General features: G+C 42.7%; 1 protein-coding gene across 2 annotated transcripts; it reads right to left on the bottom strand.

The window, feature by feature from the left end:
* Positions 1–4,080: 4,080 nt before the first annotated feature.
* Positions 4,081–15,283, bottom strand: LOC116983675. 2 transcript variants are annotated; one of them, XM_033037438.1, is made up of 5 exons: positions 14,964–15,283; positions 14,115–14,339; positions 11,209–11,327; positions 6,221–6,442; positions 4,081–4,265 (listed from the first exon to the last, which is right to left on the bottom strand). In XM_033037438.1, the coding sequence occupies exons 1-5, from the start codon at positions 15,145–15,147 to the stop codon at positions 4,251–4,253; spliced, it is 765 nt and encodes a 254-aa protein (XP_032893329.1). In that variant the 5' UTR covers positions 15,148–15,283; the 3' UTR covers positions 4,081–4,250. The 2 variants fall into 2 exon arrangements, with proteins under 2 accessions (XP_032893329.1, XP_032893330.1); XM_033037439.1 differs by having other exon boundaries at positions 14,130–14,339.
* Between the last annotated feature and the right edge of the window lie 2,869 nt (positions 15,284–18,152).

Below are 18,152 nucleotides of genomic sequence, written 5' to 3'. Positions count from 1 at the left end.
TGACATTGTGGCCCCTCATTCTAGACCTCCCATCCAAGGGGAGCATTGATCCTGCACCGACCCCATCCAGCCTGGAAATAATTCTATGTTTTCTTCCAATCACCTCCCATTCTTCTAATCTCTAGAAGATATTGGGCAGATATGTTCAGCCTAATCTGTATCCATATTTCCTTTCTCTTGGAAATGTTAATGTGAATGAGTCTCTTTGACAACAGTGGAGAGGGGGCAGCAGATGACATTTTCCAAATTTAACATGGTTTTCAATGGCATCATTAATACTGTAGACCAGGCCTTTATGGGTTCCTTACAATCTCAAGAACAAAATAACTACTAATTATAGTTTTAAAATACATTTTAGTATTGCAGAAACTACATTGCATTTTGACTTTTTTTGTTTTATCTGGTTTCAAATGTGTGAATGTTTTAAAGCTCTTTGTTTACTCTTCTTTGGAACCATTTTTTAATTGATTACTTCTATTATGTTATGTTCATGGTGAAGTCCTGACCCAACATCTGACATATGGTCCATGTAATCGCCAAGCTTTAGTTTACAATTTGTCATGGTGTGATTTTCTATTTCTTGTTGGCCAACATGTGGAGGACTTTTCTTCCTGATTTTTTTTTTTAATCCCGCACAACAGCAGTAACCAAAACTGCATGCCCGTTGTGTGCCTCAACTATTCCTGTTCTTCAAGGTTCATGAGTGTTGAAATTAACAAGATTCTGTTGAAATGGGTAACAATTGTAATCCATGCTCCAAGTTTCTAGAGTTCAATTATAATTCTGATGATGACTCCTGTCCCAATGCTTTTGAGATGTTTCTTTGTCAATCAATAGTGGTTCATTTATCACAGTGAAATTCATTTTGAGCTTATTACTTATGCGGCTGCCGCCATTATTCAAAGTCCAAAGTCGGCCCATGCGCTCGATGTACTGGAGCAGTTCCCGCAAACCGATTTCCCTCTCCTCTCCCGACCATCTTTGTGTCCCAGAGGCACCTTCTGCAGCCCAGCTAGAGGCATAACCCCAGTTCACCCTCCACCTCCTTGCTCCTGGGAAATGGATCCATAATTAAGATATCCCTGATCTTGGCCTGAGAGAAAAAACTTAGCTTGCCTTCATCCATACTCCACGCCCTGGTGAAGAGAATTTCAAAGATTTACTCACTGCTATGTGAGCCTTCTCACCTCAAATCTAAACAGTCTGGATCTGGGATTTTGTTTCCTTGTTACTAAATTCTTGGCATCTACACCAGCAAACTCGCACTCAAGCTGTATCTCAAACAGAAGACCTCTCATTCTCCTAATGCAATAGGGCAACATCTTTATTCCAGGAAGCAATCCATCCTGGGGGGGCGGGGGTGAAATTGCACTACAAATTCAGAAAGCTTAATGCCACATCTATTTTATTTTTTTAATGGATTTATGACATGCTTTCATTAGAATAGAGTCCAGAACCAGGAGCCACAGTCTTAGAATAAAGGGAAGGCCATTTAAGACTGAGGTGAGAAAAAACTTTTTCACCCAGTTGTGAATTTGTGGAATTCCCTGCAGTGGAGGCCAAATCACTGGATGGATTTAAGAGAGAGTTACATCGAGCTCTAGGGGCTGGTGGAATCAAGGGATATGGGGAGAAGGCAGGCACGGGTTATTGACAGGGGATGATCAGCCATGATCACAATGAATGGCGGTGCAGGCTCGAAGGGCCGAATGGCCTCCTCCTGCACCTATTTTCTACATCTATGTCTAATAGTTGGCAGAATCAAAATCAAAGTATAACCTTTATACATACACTCCTTGAAAATAACTTTATTTTGCTGAGTAATGATTTAACATTTAAAAGACTCATCGCCACCGGAAACTTCCTTGATTTCTGTAACACTGTCAATATGTAAACTATTCAGACTACATAATAAAGTTAACATTTCATTTCCATTATTACAGTAAAACTTATTCCAGCATGCTCGGAACATCGGACAGGCAGATTTTTCAGATTTGGATATTTGTGTTTTAAAATTGCAACGCAGAGACATAGCTTGGAATTGGATCATTCCAGTAAATGCAGTGCGGCTATAGGATTGCAGGAATCTGCTCCAGGTAACTCAAATGACAAACAATTAGATTTCTCAATAAATAGTAGATTATGGTAGCTTTACTGTAATCAATAATACTTACAGGAAACATTTTAAGATTTCCAAACCTGTCAGGTGTTGAAATTTAATGTAATGAAATGGATTAAAGTTATGCATTTAACATTTTACTACTAACAGGACTGATTTAAAAATAATAGAATATACCCAATAAATGTCCTTTTCCAGTTACAATTTTGTGTTAAAATCAGTAAACGCTGTAAGTTGTTGGCAATTCCTGTTGAATTACAGTAATTTAATTTTATACTGTAAAGGGCCTGTCCCACTTTCACAACCTAATTCACGTTGGACATTTTTCATCAGGCTAGAAAAACGCCCCGACCTACTTGATGCCACGAGTACCTACGACTTGCATAGAAACATAGAAATTAGGTGCAGGAGTAGGCCATTCGGCCCTTCGAGCCTGCACCGCCATTCAATATGATCATGGCTGATCATCCAACTCAGTATCCCGTACCTGCCTTCTCTCCATACCCTCTGATCCCCTTAGCCACAAGGGCCACATCTAACTCCCTCTTAAATATAGCCAATGAACTGGCCTCGACTACCCTCTGTGGCAGAGAGTTCCAGAGATTCACCACTCTCTGTGAAAAAAACCTCTTCTCATCTCGGTTTTAAAGGATTTCCCCCTTATCCTTAAGCTGTGACCCCTTGTCATGGACTTCCCCAACATCGGGAGCAATCTTCCTGCATCTAGCCTGTCCAACCCCTTAAGAATTTTATAAGTTTCTATAAGATCCCCTCTCAATCTCCTAAATTCTAGAGAGTATAAACCAAGTCTATCCAGTCTTTCTTCATAAGACAATCCTGACATCCCAGGAATCAGTCTGGTGAACCTTCTCTGCACTCCCTCTATGGCAATAATGTCCTTCCTCAGATTTGGAGACAAAAACTGTACGCAATACTCCAGGTGTGGTCTCACCAAGACCCTGTACAACTGCAGTAGAACCTCCCTGCTCCTATACTCAAATCCTTTTGCTATGAAAGCTAACATACCATTCGCTTTCTTCACTGCCTGCTGCACCTGCATGCCTACTTTCAATGACTGGTGTACCATGACACCCAGGTCTCGCTGCATCTCCCCTTTTCCTAGTCGGCCACCATTTAGGTAATAGTCTGCTTTCCTGTTTTTGCCACCAAAATGGATAACCTCACATTTATCCACATTATACTGCATCTGCCAAACATTTGCCCACTCACCCAGCCTATCCAAGTCACCTTGCAGTCTCCTAGCATCCTCCTCACAGCTAACACTGCCCCCCAGCTTAGTGTCATCTGCAAACTTGGAGATATTGCCTTCAATTCCCTCATCCAGATCATTAATATCCCAGCACTGAGCCTTGCGGTACCCCACTAGTCACTGCCTGCCATTGTGAAAAGGACCCGTTTACTCCTACTCTTTGCTTCCTGTTTGCCAGCCAGTTCTCTATCCACGACCTACCTACGACTCCGTGACGACCATGCTGCGCGTATGAGTCAAGGGCAAACTCGGCAGAGGTCAGGAATTTGGTCGTGAAAGTGGGACAGGCCCTTAATACATAATGTAATCATAATCATACTTCATTAGCCAAGTATGTTTTGCAACATACGAGGAATTTAATTTTCCATAGTCATACCAATAAAAAGCAAAACACACAAAACACATTTTAACATGAATATCCACCACAGTGATTCCTCACTGTGATGGAGGGCGAAAAAAAGTTAAATCTCTTCCCTTCTTTGTTCTCCCGTGGTCGGGGGCATCGAGCCTTCCGTTCAGGGGGTGATCTTGGCTGCCGTAGCCGGCGGTCAGGCCGAGGGCTCAAATGCCCGAGCAAGGCCGCCAGCTCCATGATGGTAGGCAGCAGAGCGACTGGAGATACAATCCAGAAAACAATCGCATCTCCGGCAAGGTAAGAAATTGAAAAAAGGTTTCCTCCTACCCCTTCCCCCCCCCCCCCCCCCCCCAATAAAACAAACCAGAGAACATTAGCACAAACTTTTAAAACACACTAAAAATAACACAGAAAAGATGACCACCCGGTAGAATGTAAAATATTATTGCAGTGTTTTAATATAATAAATGAGGTCCAGTGGTTATCTTATCTTCTTCCTTGTAGCTTCAATGCAGATGTTCCTGCAAAAGAAAAAAAAATTCCAATTATAATCCTGAAACCGCTATGAAGCTTTGAATTCCTTTGAACAGTTAATTGTTGCCTATAATCCAGACATTTTCAAGCATTGCGGTGCAAGACAACCCCCAGCTATCTACACAAATACCAGTGTGAAGTCGTACAGCTGCACGCATTCTTTCTAATTGTTTGTACATCAAAATGGTGTCACACCGGAACACAGCTCCATTGCTGTTGGAAATAGGGAGGTACAGTTTAGAGTGGTTAAGTGAAAAAAGTTATTTGTATTCAATTTTGGGCTTGCCTTGGTTCTAATTTTTCAGAGTTCTTGATTTCAACAGAGGATGTATTAACGAGACTGGAAAGATACGTTTGTATGGGAAAAGGACAAGTAGAAACTGATAAAATGGATATGAAACCTTAAATATTTAGTAAAAGCTTGGAAATCATTTTGACTCAGTCAGGCTTTGTGACACATTCTCGGCTGGCATTGCAGTGATGAGGGAACAATACATATATTTTCCAGATGAAATACTAAACTGAATATCCGTCTGCTTTCTCAGGCTCCATACAATTAACAGCAATCCCCTTATTTGATGACCTGAGGAATTTTGGCGTGCTAGTGAACATTTTACAGTTCACCAAAATAATCATTTAACCCCTGCACTGCAAATTAGTTGCTGAATTTCTCTCCTGCTATGTTGAAAACATTTAATTGGCTGTAAATTGCATGTACGTTACTTACAAAAGTCTCAATCAATGTATAAATCAGGACTAAATATGGAAGCATAAATCTGCAAGCAACCGGCATACATCCGTATGAATACAGCAGTCTGTAGAACAGTCCTGACCTTAAACGTCACCAATCCATTCCCTCCACAGATGCTGCCTGACCTGCTGAGTTACTTCAGAACTCTTTTACTCATAATTCCAGCACCTGCAGTACTTTGTGTCATTATTGTGCACCCTTAAACCATGGTTGATGTCTCTGTTGCAGGCATTCAGTAACGTAATGATTGGGTTACTGCACTGGTAGCCAGAGATCGGTAATACTGGTTCCAAGGAGCGCTCCGAATGCCATTAGATTTAGTTTGTCCCGTGTACCAAGGTACAGTGAAAAGCTGTTATTTGTATACAGTCCAATCAAATTAGGGAGACAGTGGTGCAGCGGTAGAGTTTCAGCCTTGCACCGCCAGAGACCAGGGTTCGATCCTGGTCGTGCTGTTCATGTGGAGTTTGCATGTTCTCCTTGTGACCTTGTGGGTTTCCTGCAGGTGCTCCGGTTTTTTTTCCACACTCCAAAGACATGCAGATTTGTAGGTTAATTGTCTTCTGTAAATTATCCCTAATGTGTCGGATAAAACTAGTGTACGGATGATTCATAAGATCATAAGTGATAGGAGTAGAATTAGGCCATTCGGCCTGTCAAGTCTACTCCACCGTTCAATCATGGCTGAGCTATCTCTCTCTCTCTCTCTCTCTCTCTCTCTCTCTGCTCCTGCCTTCGCCCCATAACCTCTGACACCCGTACTAATCATGAATCTGTCTATCTCTGCCTTAAATATATCCACTGACTGCCTCCACAGCCTTCTGTGGCAAAGAATTCCACAGATTCACCACCCTCTGACTAAAGAAATTCCTCATGTTTAAGAAAGAACTGCAGATGCTGGAAAAATCAGTAGACAAAAATGCTGGAGAAACTCAGCGGGTGAGGCAGCATCTATGGAGCGAAGGAATAGGTGACGTTTCGGGTCGAGACCCTTCTTCAGACCATAAGTTTGAAGAAGGGTCTCGACCCGAAATGTCACCTATTCCTTCGCTCCATAGACGCTGCCTCACCCGCTGAGATTCTCCAGCATTTTTGTCTACCTTTCATTGTGTTCCTATCATTCTGTTTTATCAGAACACCATTCAGTTCATTGATGCTAATTTGTTCTTTGTTGAAGGGAAATGAACTTACCCAACCTCCTAACTGGTTGATGTAGTTTTGGAGCTTTGTGGTGATGTATTGTACAGTGGTTCTGAAGATGCGTGGGAGCAAGCGAGGCTGCTCCAGTACAGTCTTTTCCAACAGCCACAGTGTCAGTAACAGAATTCTCCTCTCCTGCGGCATATCTTGAATGACAGTTGTCCTTTGATCAGTCAAGCCATCGATTATGGTAGATAAAGTTATAGTTCCATCCTGATTTAATTAAAAAGAATGCAAAATACAATTGTAATTCAAATGCAAATTTTAGTTGGTTTAGGTTATCCCATTTTCTCATCCCACATTCTCAAACGATCACTGTTATTCAAGATATCCTACACACCCGGGACATTTTTTTCTTAAAAGGAGGCCAATTAACCTACAAACCCACATGTCATTGGTATGTGGGAGGACACCAAAAGAAACCCACGCGGTCACAGAACATGCAAACTCCACGCTGGCAGCACCCGCGGTCAAGATCAAACCCGGGTCTCTGGGGCTGTGAGGCAGCAGCTGTGCCAGTTGCGCCATTGTGCCACTCCCATTAGTATTTAATTGCAATTTGTGGTTATTACATTTTTAACCTGGGTTCTTAAAACTAAACCAAGGAGGTGCAATTGTAAGAATTATATCCACTTATCATTTGCCAGGATTTATCCCACCCCACCGAGCTTTTTCCCCGACAAGGAGTCTGAAGGGACCCAACCCAAAACGTCATCTATCCATGTTCTTCAGAGATGCTGCTTGACCCGCTGAGTTACTCCAGCACAGTGCTACGTTTAAGAACGCAGGTAGGATGGCAGAGGTGCCATAAGTGTCCTTGGTAAGTAAGATTTAATTGTGGAGGGGGGTGGGGGACATGGCAAGAGTAAGCAACTAGGATCGATGGGATCTGCTGAGGAATAGTGTGTAGGAAAGAAATAAGGAATACATAAAAGGGGCCATGCAGTATCCATAGCAAGTCAGATTAAGGAGAATAATGAGGCATTCTGTAAGTATAGCAGGGATAGAGTGAGTGGCCTTGGGAACCAAAGGGTTAATCTATGTATTAGTGATCCCAAAGGAACACTTCTCACCTCTATTCACCAAGGAGGCAGACATGAAAGATAGTGAGATTAGGTATGTCCATGGTCAGGAGCATGTCAATATTAACATGGGGGAGATGGAACACACAAGGGTTGATAAATCTATCCCAGGATGTTATAGAAAGCATGGGAGCAGAGATCACTCATGTAGCTGTGGCACAGGTGAGATGCCGGAGGAGAGGTGGATAGGTTAGTTTATCCCTGTATTTAGTTTAGAGGTACAGCACAGAAACAGGCCCTTCAACCCACCGAGTCCACTCCAATCAGCGATCCCCGCACACTAACACTATCCTACACGCACTACGGACAATTTACAATGATACCAATGCTATTAACCTACAACCTGTACATCTTTGGAGTGGGAGGAAACTGGAGCACCCAGAGGAAACCCACACAGATCACAGGGAGAACGTACAAACGTACAGGCAGCACTCTTAGTCGGGATTGAACCTGGGTCTCTGGCACAGTGCTGCCCGAAGGACAGTCGGAATAAGTCAGGTAATTAAAGGTCAGTGAGCCTTATATCAGTGGGGTGGAAATTATCGATGAACATTTAAAGGGATTGGAGATGTATACAGTTGGAGAGGCAGGGCTGATCAAGGTAATTAGCATGTCTTTGTGTTGGGGAAGACTGCCTCCTAACGTTTCCTTCCACAGACGCCACTGTTGACAGTGCAGCAGTCCTTCCCTCACTCACTGCACTGGATTGTTGATTTTGGTTACGTGCTGAAGAGACTTAAGTGGGACTTGATTAGTCTTCAGACTCAAAGCTCAGTTGACACACCAGTCGTGGGGTGCTGAGATTTGTCATTGCTCCTCATTCGAGTGGATGAAGGAACACAGGAGGGAGGGCTTCAAAATCACTCGTGCTAAACTTCACCGACACTTCAGTCCACAGTGGTGCAGCTGGTAGACCCGCTGCCTCGCCGCGCCAGAGACCTGGGTTCGATCCTGACCTCGGGTGCTGTCCGTGCAGAGTTTGCATATTCTCCCTCTGACTGCATGTGTTTCCTTCGGATGCCCCGGTTTCCTCCCACATCCCAAAGACATGGGTGTGTAGCTTAATTGGCCCTGTGTAAATTGCCCCAAGTGCGTAGGGAGTTGATGAAAAAATGGGATAACACAGACCTAGTGTGAACAGGTGATTGATGGTCGGCGTGGATGCGATGGGCAGAAGAGCCTGTTTCCAGGCTGTATCTCTAAACTGAACTAATCTGATTTTTTTAATAAGGAGGTAACTGAAACAGGGTGATAGACTGGGGACATAAGAAATTGCAGAAGGAAAATAGAACTAGGTCTGAAGAACGGTCCTGACCCAAAACATCAATTGTGTACATTCCCCAGAGATGCTGCCTGACCGCTGCGTTATTCCAGCACAGGGAGATAGACTATTCTCTGCCTTCACAGATGTGTATAAAGGGAAATGGCACTAATGACAGAACACGTCCCAATGTTACATGTGTTTCAGTACAATAATTCCAAATTATTGCTACATACATCAGAAATGAAAATGTCAAACTTAAAACAGCAGTTTGTGAACTTTCCATCTCATGTTGATACAACTGCAAATGTTTTCTGCTGAAAGTAAGAGAAATGTAATCTAAATCCCAAACTCTCAGACACTCGGGTAGTAGCCTAACCCACTTTCTCCAATAAAGATCACTGCTTAAGTCTTCATTTTGCCAAGAGGAATGAGCAGAGGAAACCAGCAGATTCACAAGGGATGAGAAAAAGATTAAAACAAAATATAAAATTCACTTTTCAAAATATCCAATGCCAACTAAAATCTGCCAGAATGAGATTCCCTGCCATTGCTTTAGGTTTCGATTCACTCTGATATATGGATGTTCCTGGCACTGATGTGTCAAAACCTGGCGTAGACTCGGTGGACCGAAGGGCCTGTTTCTGCACTGTATCTCTAAACTAAGTTTGGGGTGTAGTAGGAAAATGGATTACCTTGGAAAAAGTCATAAAAATGTGGTAAAGAAAGCAAATGGTAGCTTGCCCACATTGGTTGAGTATAAGAAAGGAAGTCATGAGTCACCTTTACAGAACTTTGTTTAGACCACATTGAGTATTGCATGCAGTTCTGGTCGCCCCATTACGGAAACAATGTGGAGGCTTTGGATAGTTTGCAGGGGAGGTTCACCGGGATGATGCCTGGATTAGGGGGTATTAAACCACAAGGAGAGGTTGGAAAGTCTTGGGTTGCTTTCTCTGGAATGCTGGAGGTTGAGGGGAGACCTGATAAAAGTATGTCAAATTATGAGAGACATCGATAGGGTAGGTAGTCGGAACCTTAATGGTTAGTTTATTATTGTGATATGTACTGAAGTACAGTCAAAAGCTTTTTTTATTGCATGCTGTCCAGTCAAAGAAAAGACTACACATGATTCCATCAAGCCATCCACCGTGTACAGATAAATGGTACAACAATTAGTGTAAGATAAAGTCTGATTAAAGATAGTTCAAAATGTTCAAGAGAGAACTGCAGATGCTGGAAGAATCGAAGGTAGGGAAAAATGCTGGAAAAACTCCGAGGCAGCATCTATGGAGCGAAGGAATACGTGACGTTTTGGGTCAAGACCCTTCTTCAGATGTTCAAAGATAGTTCAAAGGTCTCCAATGAGGTAGATAGATGGTTAGGACCATGCTCTAGCTGGTGAGAGGACCTTTAGAACCTCTCTAGCTGGTGAGAGGTTCAGTTACTTTTTTCCCAGGATGGGAAATATCAAATGCTAGGGATTTGCTTTAAGATGAGAGGTGAAAAATTTAAAGATATTCGGGTCAAGATTTTTTAAAACACTGAGTATTGATTGGTGCCTGGAGCACACTGTCAGGGGTAGTGTTGGAGGCAGATACGACAGTGAGTGGTGCTTCACAGGCTTTTGGATAGGCACATGGATATGCAGGGATTTGGATGATGTGCACACAGTTGGTCTTGGCATCATGTTCGACACAGACAAAGGGTCTGTTTCTGTGCCGTACTGTTCTATGTTTAAATGGAACGGGTCTTCTAAGCTGGTGAGCAACTACAGAAATGTCCAGACATACTGACAGTCAAAATCAAGGAGTGTTAACCCTCTAGATATAAAATGTAGATGCTCCTTGTGTATACTGATTGTATGTAAAAAGCAAATGCATCAATATATTCCAAGTAAAGGGCCTGTCCCACTTGGACGACCTAATCCACGAGTTTAGAAGACCCTAGACGAATTGAAATAAATGTCACGGTCATGTTGACTCGCCGAAGTAAAAGACCTCCTACGACCTCCTACGACTATGTCTACGACCTCCTACGACTATGTCTACGACCTCCTACACCTATGTCTACGACCTCCTACGACCCCCCCTCGACTTCAGTCCTCCACACCCAAGACCAACTACGACTAACTACAAGTGAAAAATTATCACATGATAAAATTATGTAATTGTTCGCATTTTTTTTTCTTGGGCCAGTTACCGATCTATGACTATCTACGACTACCATTATGACCTACATGCGACCTACCTACGAGTAAAAATAATCAATTTTTTTCTATGCCGACCTTTATTTTACTTGTGGACATTTTATATCAAGCTAAAAAAACGGCGCGACCTACTTGAGGCCACGAGTACGCGGAGACCACTCACGAGCACGAGGAAGAGTTACGAAGACCTCCTACAACGTCGTGGCGACCATGCTGCGAGTACGAGTCAAGGGCAAACTCGGCAGAGGTCGCCAATTAGGTCGTGAAAGTGGGACGGGGCTTAAAATTGATTAAATATATCATTGTTGCTTTGGGTCCCAACCTAAAACATCACCCATCCCTTTTCTCCAGATATGTTACCTGACCCGCTGAGTTACTCCAGCACTCTGTGCCATCCGCAGTTCCTTGATTCGGCATTGTTGCTTACCTCTTGTGGATGATTATTTTCATGTGCTTGGATAAATCCCTCCACCACATTGTGATTAATGCCTTGATCCAGCCCATCTCCCATCAAAGCTAAGCGCACACCTATCTCTCGGCACAAATCTGAGGAAAGAAATGTCAGGTATTTTATTTATTTTTAATTATTTTACTCCAATATCCAAATATCAATTATGTAGCTGTGTCAGCCACAGTAGTCATTGAACATTTGATATTTCATGGGGTTTTTTAAACCGGTGTTTTTTCACTGAAGCCAGCAGCAGTGTACCAAATGTCATGGTTGAGATGACAAGATTGATCTAGGAGTCCCCTACTCTCCGCTCATTTGTACACCAAAGGATTTTTTTTTGTCGCCACTATGTGAAAAAAATGTCACAATATGTTTTGGTTTATAAAGATAACGTTATAATATTTGATATTGGTAACGTGCACCGAGGTTCAGTGAAAAACCTTGTTATGCATATTAACCAAACAGATCGGATAATACATTAATGCAAACAAACTACACTTGTACAATAGGTAGAGCAAAGGAGAAGATACATGCTGCAAGATATGATTAACAGCATTGTAGTGCAGTAGTTCATAGGGCCACTTGTAGAAACGTTTGATCAATTTTTGGCCATAGATGAAGGAGATTGGAAGCCACTGCTCTATTTAGAGCAATAGTAAGATCATTCCCAGTGTCTATTGTCAGTGGGAAATGGGGTCCGTAGAATAGAGTGGTGCAGTGCAGTAGGCAAGAATGGTGCAGAGCTGCCAAGTAGTACGGATTTTCCATATTTTGTACGGAAATGCAATAAGAATATGGATGTGCTTTGTAAAATACGGATTTTTTACAAATCGGCCCCACTTCCTGTTTCATTTTGCTGCTTAAAAAATGCAAGGATATAAAAAGTCATACTGTAACGAATAATTATAGCAGATTAAATCTATTAGTATTTTAAATTTCAAGATCTGGATGATTATTTGTGTAAGCTTTGATCTGCCTGTCCCACTACAGGTTTAAACAGCGCTGTCAGTTTAGTGCGTGGAAATTTAAACGAACAGCGCTATAGGTTCTAATTATAGCGCTACCAGCTGGAGCGCTATAGGGAGGATGCACGGCAGTCGGGTCATGACCCGTGGACCCATACTGCTGCTACGCTACACCAACTGGAGTACACGCGATGAACTGCAGATATGCACTGACCATTGTTTCCAGCGTAGTGGGCCCGTCAAAACCCGCCGAAATGGTCACTTTTTGTGCTGTAAATAATTATGGAAATCGGGATAAGTGTGAGAGACATTTATCCTACTTCAGAATTCCAAAAGTGAGGAGAAATAACGGTAGATAGAAGCGAGAGCTGAAGGGACAACAACAGGCAAAGTGCTTTATGAACATTGGCCATGCAGATATCGAGATTGAAAATATTGGGAATTATCACGTTTGCTCACTACATTTCATCAACAGTAAGGCATTATTTGTGGTTTTTTCTTGATTCGCATCTAAAAAGTTTCAGAAGTGATAAATCTGGCTGTAAAATTTAAAAATCGCCCATGGTCCTCAAGTGGGTTTTTACATAAAAAGGATAACGCTTCTGAAGCAAAATTTATCATTTAAAAAAATCGCAAACCGTACGTGAGTTTTGAATTACATTTTACTCAAATGCACGCCAAGGAATGGCATAATTGTTAGCTGTTAATTGGATATAATCAACCTCAGCAAATTGACAATATCCTATTGAAAGGGAGTCGTTGTTTAAGCTGTCAGGACATTTTAATATTTGCCAAAATATACATAATGATAGAAAACTTACTTTTCCACACACCACTCGTAAGTCTGGAGATTTTTTTAATGATAAATTTTGTTTCAGAAGTGTTTTCCTTTTACATGTAAAAACCCACTTCAGAACCATGGGCGATTTTAACAGTTTACAGCCAGATTTATCACTTCTGAAACTTTTTAGATACCAAAGGAATCAAGAAAAAACACAAATAATGCCTTACCGTTGATGAAACCCAATATTTTCAATCTCGATATCTGCACGGCCAAATTTCACCAAGCACTTTAGCTGTTGTTGTCCCTTCAGCTCTCGCTTCTCTTTACCTTCATTTCTCTTCACTTTTGGAATTATGAAGTAGGATAGATGTCTCTCACGGTAACCCTGGCTACCACAATTATTTACAGCGCAAAAATTCACAATTTTGGCAGTTTTTAACAGGTAAGAAAGTACGTGTTTCATGTATTAACAACATATACTGGAAGCTGTCCTCCAGATGGATTAAGCAGCTCCGCGTGTCAAGCCCTTTTACCCGGTGACCTTACGTGCAACCCCCCTATCGCCTTTACATATAGTGCTGTGGCCACAGCGCTATGGTTCAGGGAGGGAGAAAAAAAGGAAGGTGAGAGGGAGGCTTCCAAAATGGCTTCATCATCATCTGGTGCTAAAAGCAGGAAGCAGCCATTCAAACAGCAGTACACAAAGAGATGGCAATGAATGCACTGTCAAGTAAGGTGCATAGAAGACATGTCAATTGGTAGCAAAGTTATGCATTCTTGTACTCTTACATGGGTATGACCGCACATAAAAAACAACATTTTTTTCAGCAAAATGGCACCGTGTAAAAATACTGATTTCCTCAGCAAAATACTGATTTTCAGGTACTAGAATACTGAAATGCTCTGACAAAACTTGGCAGCTCTGGTGGTGTGGGACATGAGGGGAGTGAGGCTCGGGGGTGTGGTGCATCTGGGGGAAATGGAGAGATTGGGTGGTGGAAAGCTGGTGATCAAAGTCGTCAGTGAGTTTATGGTCCATTTTTAGCACCAAGGCAAATTCCTTGTATGTATACATACTTGGCTAATAAAAATGTATTCCATCAATTATTATATTCAATTCAAATATTCAGTACCTCCACGCTCCTGACCTGAACGAAAAAAGTATAAGGACGCGCAGTGTCCGTCTGTCTGAATGCCATCATCATCATCATCGTCCGACACCTCGGTCACTATTTTCTCAAGTTTACAAATTTCTTCTGCGACGATGCGATTTACAAATGTCTTCTCCTTAAGAAATGTCAACAAAATGCACTTCGTCTGTTTTTCGAAGAGCGAATCCCCCTCCAGGGACATGTCCCCTACAAGTGAAACACGTGGCAAATGGTTACTTTTCTTTTAATGCCAGTGAATTTTAATGTAAGCTTAGTGAGATACAGCGCGGAAACAGGCCCTTCGGCCCAGCGACTCCGCACCGCCCAGTGGTCCCCGCACACTGACACTATGCGACACACACGGGACATTTTTTACAGACCTGTACGCCTTAAGCAATGGCTGGGGTGGGTGGGTTGCGTAGCGTATTAAACACAGCAAGATAACACGATCGCTCTAATATCGATGACTAAATGTTTTAGAAGGAACTGTCATAACGGGAAACTAAAACTTTTACATTTAAGACAACCAATAAGAATGTAAGTGTTCTGGTTTATATCCGGTGCATATAACACATACGCGTGCTTAATAAACACAGAAACAAAGTTACAAGCATGTAAAATTATTAACAAAACAATTTTGTTTCCACGCTTTAAACTCTTGTCGTTACAGACATGTCCGGGCGGAAAACGTAGCAAGTCGGGCGGCGTCTGATGCAGCTTTCCCCGAGCGAGACTTGACGGTGCGGAAACCTGCTTTACCCTAAACGTAAGTAAAAGCCATTGATGAACTAAACCTGACCGTCAATTGCCCGGCAGCCGTGTTGCCGTTACCGGTGTCCGCGGGGTGGACCCGGCCTCGAAACCGCCGCAGCAGCCGCTCCCGGTCCGTAACACTGGTACTGTTGCACGGCGCAAGAGTGCGACTGCACCGTAATATGATGCACGTCCTGGACTCGCGGCTGCACTGTACACTGAGAGACTGCGCCTTATAACTAATGGAACTTCCACCCAGCATCACGAACTTTCCCTCGGCGCCCTGCCAAAGGCAGCCTGGACTATTGCTCTGAAAGGCTAAGTGAAAAATCTCTTCAGTGTAAGTTGCAACTGAACCAGTTTGTGGAAACGTTGACTGACTCGCTCTGGTTAAAGTCCCCACAATACTGTAAATGTACAAATAACAACTGAGGTGTATTTCACAATCGCCGAGCATTTGGTTTAGTTTCGTTTAGAGATACAGCATGGAAACAGGCCCTTCGGCCCACCGAGTACACACTGATCATTTGATCACACGTTCACACTAGTTCCATGTTATCCTACTTTCTCATCCACTCCCTACTCACGAGGGGCAATTTGTAGAGGGTCATTTAACCCACAAACCAGAATGTCTTTGGGATGTGGGAAGAAACCCATGCAGTCACAGAAAGAACATGCAAACTCCACACAGACAGCACCAGAGGTCCGGATTGTTCCAGTTGAGTTTATTGTCACGTGTACCGAGGTACAGTAAAAAGCTTTTTGTTGCATACTAACCAGTCAGCGGAAAAACAATACATGATTACAATCGAGCCCTTCACTGTGTATAGACATGAAAAGGGAATAATGTTTAGTGCAAGATAAAGCCAGTAAAGTCCAATCAAAGATAGTGTGAAGGGTCACCAATGGGACAGATAGATTGAACTCAGGTCTCTGGTGGTTTGTGGCAGCAACTCTACCAACTGCGGCCCTTTTGACATTCCCTAACTGGGAAAAAACATTAAATAAGTAAACTAAAAAAATACTTGCAGGATGGTGGATATATGGAACAAGATGCAAGAGACACTGGTTGAGGCAGATATTATAACATGTATAGCAAATGTATAGACTGAAGAAGGATCTCGACCCAAAACGTCATCTATCCATGTTCTCTAGGGATGCTGCCTGACCCGTTGTGTTACTCCAGCACTTTGTGACTTTCCACTGTAACGTGTAAGATAGAGACACAAGAAACTGGAGATGCTGGAAACTTGAGTAATGATTCTTGGAAACTTGCCTCCAAGGCTGGAGTTTCCATTGAAATCTGGGAACCGCAGGAAGTCCAGATCCCATTGCCAAGGCCCAATTAGTGGTTCCCGTGACAAATTTGTCAGCAATTGGAACAATAATACCCACAAAGAGAAGACACAAGGAACTGCAGATGCAGGCAGATGGGACTAGTGCAGGTGCAACATGTTGGTTGGTGTGGGCAAGTTGGGCCATAGGGCCTGTTACCACACGCTATGACTATGCTTTATTTTAGGGATACAGCACGCAAACAGGCCCTTTGGCCCACCGCGTCCACAAGTACCAGCGATCCCCGCACACTAACACTATCCTACACAAAGTGGGGACAATTTACAATTTTACCAAAGTCAATTAACCTACAAACCTGTACGTCTTTGGAGTGATGGAGGAAACCGGAGCACCCAGAGAAAACCCACGCGGTCACAGGGAGAATGTACAGACTCGGTACAGACAGCACCCGTAGGTAGGATTGAACCTGGGTCTCTGGCGCTGTGAGGCAGCAACTCTACCGCCAGGTCCACAGTGGTCCGTTGCTGAGGGAGGATTAGAGTTGTGCGGAAGATAGACACAACGTGAACGGTTAGGCCGCATCTGTGAAGGAAAAGGGACAGGAGACGTTTTGGGTCAAGACCCTTCAGACAAAGGGTTCAAAGAGATGTGCTGGTCGGTTCAATAACCTGATGGTCATTGGGAAGTAGCTGTTCCTGAACAGCGGATGACACAAAGCTGGGTGGCAGTGTGAACTGTGAAGAGGATGTTAGGAGGTTGCAGGGTGACCTGGACAGGTTGAGTGAGTGGACAGATGCGTGGCAGATGCAGTATAATATAGATAAATGTGAGGTTATCCACTTTGGTGGCAAAAACAAGGGGGCAGATTATTATCTCAATGGGGTTAAATTAGGTAAGGGGGAGGTGCAGCGAGATCTGGGTGCCCTTGTACACCGGTCACTGAAAGTTGGCGTGCAGGTACAGCAGGCAGTGAAGAAAGCTAATGGTATGTTGGCCTTCATAACAAGAGGATTTCAGTATTGGAGTAGAGAGGTTCTTGTCTATGTTTCTATGTAACTCGAGGGTGTGGGACTTCAGGGTCTACCTCCTCGGTTAAAATTTTAAACCAGAAAAAAGTGAAATTATCTCTTGAGTTTGCTCTTGATTTCAAAAGCATATTATGGTTAAGATATTTTTGTCTACCTTATGGTTAAGATAGCTATTTTTAGAGCAGTCTATGCCTTTATGCTATTTATAAAAAGCATCTCAAGGAAATGACTCGCATCCTATTCGATTGGAATTTTTTTTTTTTTCCATTTTGCTGTAATCACACACATGAGCATTAATTGGCAACGATAATTGAAATTCAGTAATATTCTTCATGAGAGCTACAACAAAATCATTTGTATCATGCTGTAGTGATATCAAATTAATTCTCCATTGTCAAGTGACTGTCCTATTACATTTCTACTGTAATATTTTGATAATAATTCTGCATATGGTGTTGTGTAGTAACATTTCTTCTTCATTAACATCGTGGTTAAATATGACATATAAACACAGTAATAGAGGCCCTTTGGCCCAACCTGCTGAGCATGGAATTGAGAAGTAAAGATAGATTAGCCATGATTGAACGGTGGAGTAGACTTGATGGGCTGAATGGCCTTATTCTGCTCCTATGCTTTTAACATTTTGGAAATGCCCCCTCTAAATTAATCCCACCTCCCCGCATTTAACCCTCGAATCCTTTCCTATCCATGTACCTATCCTAATATCTTTCAAATGATATTCCATGACATGATAGTACCTGCCTTAACTACCTCCTTTGGCAGCTCGTCCCATACACCCACCACCCTCTGATTGGAAAAACTTGCCCCTCGGGTTCCTACTAAATCTTTCCCCTCTCAACTTAAACCTATGGCCTCTGGTTGTTGATTACCCTACTTTGGGTAAAATACTTATCTTATCTATTCCCTCATGATACACCTCTGT

This window comes from Amblyraja radiata, chromosome 19, assembly GCF_010909765.2.
Source record: "Amblyraja radiata isolate CabotCenter1 chromosome 19, sAmbRad1.1.pri, whole genome shotgun sequence".
Taxonomy (NCBI): Eukaryota; Metazoa; Chordata; class Chondrichthyes; order Rajiformes; family Rajidae; genus Amblyraja; species Amblyraja radiata.
Note: the sequence above shows the minus strand (reverse complement) of the source record. Positions and strands in the feature narration are given on the sequence as shown.

Bases quoted from the DNA above. Each gene is read 5' to 3' on its own strand.
- LOC116983675 (XM_033037438.1), bottom strand. From the start codon at position 15,147: ATGCTGGGTGGAAGTTCCATTAGTTATAAGGCGCAGTCTCTCAGTGTA. The intron at 11,328-14,114 runs GTACTGAATATT...TTCTTTCCTCAG, and splicing joins TTCAGGTCAGGAGCGTGGAG to ATTTGTGCCGAGAGATAGGT. The intron at 6,443-11,208 runs GTAAGCAACAAT...TAATTAAATCAG, and splicing joins AAAATAATCATCCACAAGAG to GATGGAACTATAACTTTATC.